The 4,478-nt window shown below is 42.2% G+C and overlaps 1 protein-coding gene across 1 annotated transcript; it reads right to left on the minus strand.

Annotated features, from left to right (window-relative positions):
• Positions 1-2,497: 2,497 nt before the first annotated feature.
• Positions 2,498-3,763, minus strand: LOC128359516 (NAD(P)H dehydrogenase [quinone] 1-like). Its single transcript, XM_053320009.1, has 6 exons — positions 3,760-3,763; positions 3,466-3,648; positions 3,254-3,384; positions 3,068-3,181; positions 2,903-3,004; positions 2,498-2,829 (listed from the first exon to the last, which is right to left on the minus strand). The coding sequence occupies exons 1-6, from the start codon at positions 3,761-3,763 to the stop codon at positions 2,530-2,532; spliced, it is 834 nt and encodes a 277-aa protein (XP_053175984.1). The 3' UTR covers positions 2,498-2,529.
• Positions 3,764-4,478: the final 715 nt, after the last annotated feature.

Raw genomic sequence — 4,478 nt, forward strand, 5'->3', positions numbered from 1 at the left:
GAGAAGAATATATGAATCATTACAAACTGAAACACTGGTCTTATACTAACTGAACTTTTTTAAATGTTAAAAAAGTGAGAGATATAAAGACAGGAAGTGTGCTGATGGTGAGCAATAAATGTAAGCATCATCCAGCTGTGTGATACAGGGTGGTACAGGATGGCTGACTGCTGTGTGAGTTAACTGCTTAATCAATCACTAGCAGCTGAAACACTGTGGATTGTTGCTGGTTGCTGGTGTTTGAGCTGACGCAGACGGTAGCATTGATTGTTTCTAATTGGTGTTTCAGGCCTGGTGACGGGTATCACACAATTAACGGATCTGATACATCAGCAGTCTTACTGGAAAACACTCACAGGGAGACATGTTCCCTAACACACTCTCTGCTGTGTGTCTCAAACAAGAAAAACAGCTTTACATGTTCATTTGTGCTACTGACACTTGAAACATTGTGGACCCGTTTAAAACTTGCTCCAACCTTAATAAAAAGTCTTCATGCTTAACCTTAAAAGGTGATATTATGTCATTTGTTTGCTGATATCCTCTGCGGAGGAATGCATACATTTTAATAAGTCACTTCCCTGTTCTTATTCTGATCATTACTGTCATTATTGTTCTGTAGTCCTGTTTAGGTCGTAACCCAGACGCCTTCAGGCCAAAAATTGCTGGTGGGAAGTCAGGAGAGGTCAAAGGTTGGCACAACAAAGGCTGCAACTGTAAACGCTCTGGCTGCCTTAAGAACTACTGCGAGTGCTATGAGGTTCACACACACACACACACACACACACACACACACACACACACACACACACACACACACACACACACACACATACACACACACAGAGAGATTGAATCACTGAAATAAAGCAGGTAAAGTTTGATGCTGTAGCCAGAGTGGAAGCATCAACACATTGAGACACACAGCAGCCTTCTGCACAAACACTGCAATAGTCTTCACTGCTGGCAGACATGAGGACATGAAATATGAATCAGAAGGTCCAGTTTGAAGGTGTCTAACACAGGAATCACACAACATTTAACTTCTTTCAAGTACAATTTACTGGACACTTGCACATATTCAATTCACTTCAATTTAACTTGAATTTCACTCATTGAAAGAAACATTCTCTCACTTAGTCCATCATAACCAAAGTTCCCATCAGCTAACTGTACCTCCTGCTGTTTAACTGACAGCTCTGTCAGGCTTCACTACTCAGTGCAGTCACTGCTGTACTGAGCGGGCATGGGCCTTAACTGGGCATATGGGCTGGCTAGATGGGCCCCATTTAAGGTCCATTCTGATCCCACTTACCCTATATGGGCAAACATATGGGGCCTACATGGGTCTCACCCAGTCAGAACCCACTTGAAACATATGGGCAAAAATAGATGGGGCCACCATGGAAACTGCAGACAAACCCACTTCGGATCCATATTTGCAGCCCAAAATTAACCCTTATGGGGCCCACATGGACATGCTGGCTGGGCACAGAATTCATGCAGAATTTGAAACAGATTCATATGTAAGGATAAATTCCACACTACTCATTCTTATCTCTGTCATTCCTGTTTCATGCCTCCTGGTATTGTGACTAGTCATTTCTACACATACCTGTAAAGATTTTTTTTTTATTTTTTTTAATGTACAGCATAAAATCAGGGACCTCAAATAACCTAAGTGTTTGTCAAAATGTAACATTTGTTCAGAGTGAGTTAAATTGTTGTGTCTGCAGGCTAACATCATGTGCACCCCCAGCTGTAAATGTGTTGGCTGCAGAAACTATGATGACGGCTCAGAAAGGCATCCCAGTGAAAAGGCTGTCCATGTCAAAGACAAGTGAGTCAGTGCATCATATTGTATAATGGAGGCTTTAGAAAACAACTCATGTTCCTGTTAGTGAACATTTGGATGATTAGGAAATCTTTCATAGACTTCTGGCTTCAGCTGGAGACTTGTTTGCCATCAAAGCAGTCATGGGAAGTAGGAGAGGGGTGTTTCCACTCCCAGAAAATCTAGGCATTGATGCTTGAAAGAGTTAGTGAGAAAAACCAAGTACAGAAGTGTAAGGATAACCAGAAAGATTGTGTTGCACAGGGTTGGGTGTATGGGTCAAACTCATGGTTGCATGAAACTATGATATTGCAGTAAGAAACCTGGTAGTCAGCTAAAATGTTAGTGAAGAAAACTCATGGACTTTGTTAAAGTCAGTTTAACTGCCAGAAATGTTTAAGTAGCCCAGCACAAGCTATGTAGCTGCTGCTTGGTCAGAAAACGCTTACATTTCTGGTGACCAGAGTTACGTACTTCTTAATGCTGAACATTAAACAAGCCAGTGGTGAATGAGGGCATGACTTCTACAGAGGTCATTGTGTTGCTGCCAACCAGTCAGATTCCTTAATGTCATAATTTCCTTGTTGTACCCATCCAAGCCCCTCAACAAGAAATAACCAAGTGTGTTGTGATAAAGCCAAACAGTCAGGTTTTAGTCAAGAACTTTAATGACACCAAATGAGACCCTGCAGTCTTCAGACTCCAGCCTTCATCTGGTTGTTAGGTGGTAGTGCTTTGCCCAGGTGGATCCCAACTGTCAGCCCAAACTCTTTGCTGGCATGTTTCTCATGGACCTCAGGCTTCAGCTGGAAACCCTTCTCCCCATCAAAGCAGTCCATGGGAGTGAAAGAAAGCGGCTTTTCTTCCATTAGGCCCTGTAGTCGTGCACGCCAGGCCTCCAGCATGGTGCTTCGGGCCTCAGAGGGAATGTGAGACGGAGCCCAGAAGATCTGAGGGGCAAGAACCTGGAAGCCACAGTAGTGTAGGATGCCATTCTGCAGAAAGATGAAAATGTATAAGTGTTGGACAGCGGTTAAGCAGCAGAAGAGCAACATTTTGAAACAATACCTGGAGTGGCCATAGTGTCACATTCATGTCTCCATTAATGCCATTAGCACTGAACATTGACTCATGAGATCCAGTGGTGAAGGACAGCATGGCTTTCTTGTCCTGTAAAGTAGCAGGAAGTTTAATTAAATGAGGAACATTTAATAAAAACTTGTAGAGCTGTACCTTGAAGATGCCCTCTGTGTATCTCTTCTCTTGTGAGTAGGCAAAGCCCAGTGTGAGCACACGGTCAAACCAGCCCTTCACAATAGCAGGAACAGTGAACCAGTACATGGGGAACTGAAAAGTGGGTTTCAAGGTTAGCTTTTAATGCAGGCAACTTGATATAAACATTAGTCACTCAGGCTCTACCTGAAAGATGATCAGGTCTGCCTCAGTGAGTTTACGTTGCTCTTCAGTGATGTCAGCAGATAGCTTCCCTGCCTCCCATGCTAATTTGGTCTCTTCTGCGTAACGGAAGTGTTTAGCATTTTTTATTTCGCCTAGAGATAAAAAGCAAAAGTTGACTGTAAGGCTAAAGAGCAAGCCAAGTAGGATGTTATACCAGCACAATATTTATATACCAGTGATGTCCTCCACAGTAGCAGTGGCTTTAAACTTCATAGCGTAAAGGTCAGAAACTTCCACTGTGCAGCCCTGAGCAGTTAAAGCCTCCATCGCAGCATCTTTAGCTGCTGCACTGAATGACCCAGCACTCTGATGAGCATACACGATCAACACTTTCTTTGCTGCCAAGACAAGAGGTAACAATCAGATGAAACACTGGCATGTGTGTGGCCAAATTCAGGCTGAACAAAAGCTTGAGTTAAACACTGTCAAAACTTTCAGCTATTAGAATGCAAGGCAGAAAAACTTACCCATTCCTGAAACAGGTTGTCAGCTGTGTGCAATGAGTTTTACAAATAGATTGTGTTGACAGGAAAAGGCAGCACATACTAGAGTAGAAGTCAAGATGCTGTTTTTATACTCCAAGCCTCCTGGTTCATTTGAACCCACACAGGTGTTGTAAATTAGCAATCAGGGTCATCAATCAGTCAGCTGGTGACCTCACAGAACTCTGATCCACATATTCTTTAACTGATCCTGAAAAGTAGTTTTGAACAGAGAGTGGAGATCATGCCACTAAAAGTCATAGATATTTAGGTTTAATCAGTAAAAACAGCCACAGAGTTAGCCTGTTTTGAATAGAGGGATAAACTCGCAATAGTGTAAAAATAAATGTGTCTTTTATTTAGAGGCAACTAGTGCAAAATCTGTTTTTACTACAAAGTCAGACATCCAAACTCTCCCGAATATTGATAGCGGCTCCTTGACGCCTGCAAATGAGATCCAATCTCCTGGAATCTGGAGCGTGCAAGCAAGAGCACGCATTAGAGAGTGACTGCATGTTTATGTGTGTGTGGGACTATTAATGATGAACAGTTCGAGAGATATGCGAATAACAGACAGACATTTGGTAATAGTGAAAATTATAAGATTTTCAAGTGTCATTTTCAAGTGTTTTAAGTAATACAGTAAAAGCTGTGTTTTGTCCTCTATTAGACAGAAAGCAATACTCAATACTCAATATTCACCA

This window comes from Scomber japonicus, chromosome 5 (assembly GCF_027409825.1).
Source record: "Scomber japonicus isolate fScoJap1 chromosome 5, fScoJap1.pri, whole genome shotgun sequence".
Lineage (NCBI taxonomy): Eukaryota > Metazoa > Chordata > Actinopteri > Scombriformes > Scombridae > Scomber > Scomber japonicus.

What these genes read in the sequence shown, in the direction of transcription:
- LOC128359516 (XM_053320009.1), bottom strand. An exon ending in CAGACCTGATCATCTTTCAG is followed by an intron (nt 3,182 to 3,253) that starts GTAGAGCCTGAG and finishes CCCACTTTTCAG; the next exon opens with TTCCCCATGTACTGGTTCAC. An exon ending in TGACACTATGGCCACTCCAG is followed by an intron (nt 2,830 to 2,902) that starts GTATTGTTTCAA and finishes ATCTTTCTGCAG; the next exon opens with AATGGCATCCTACACTACTG.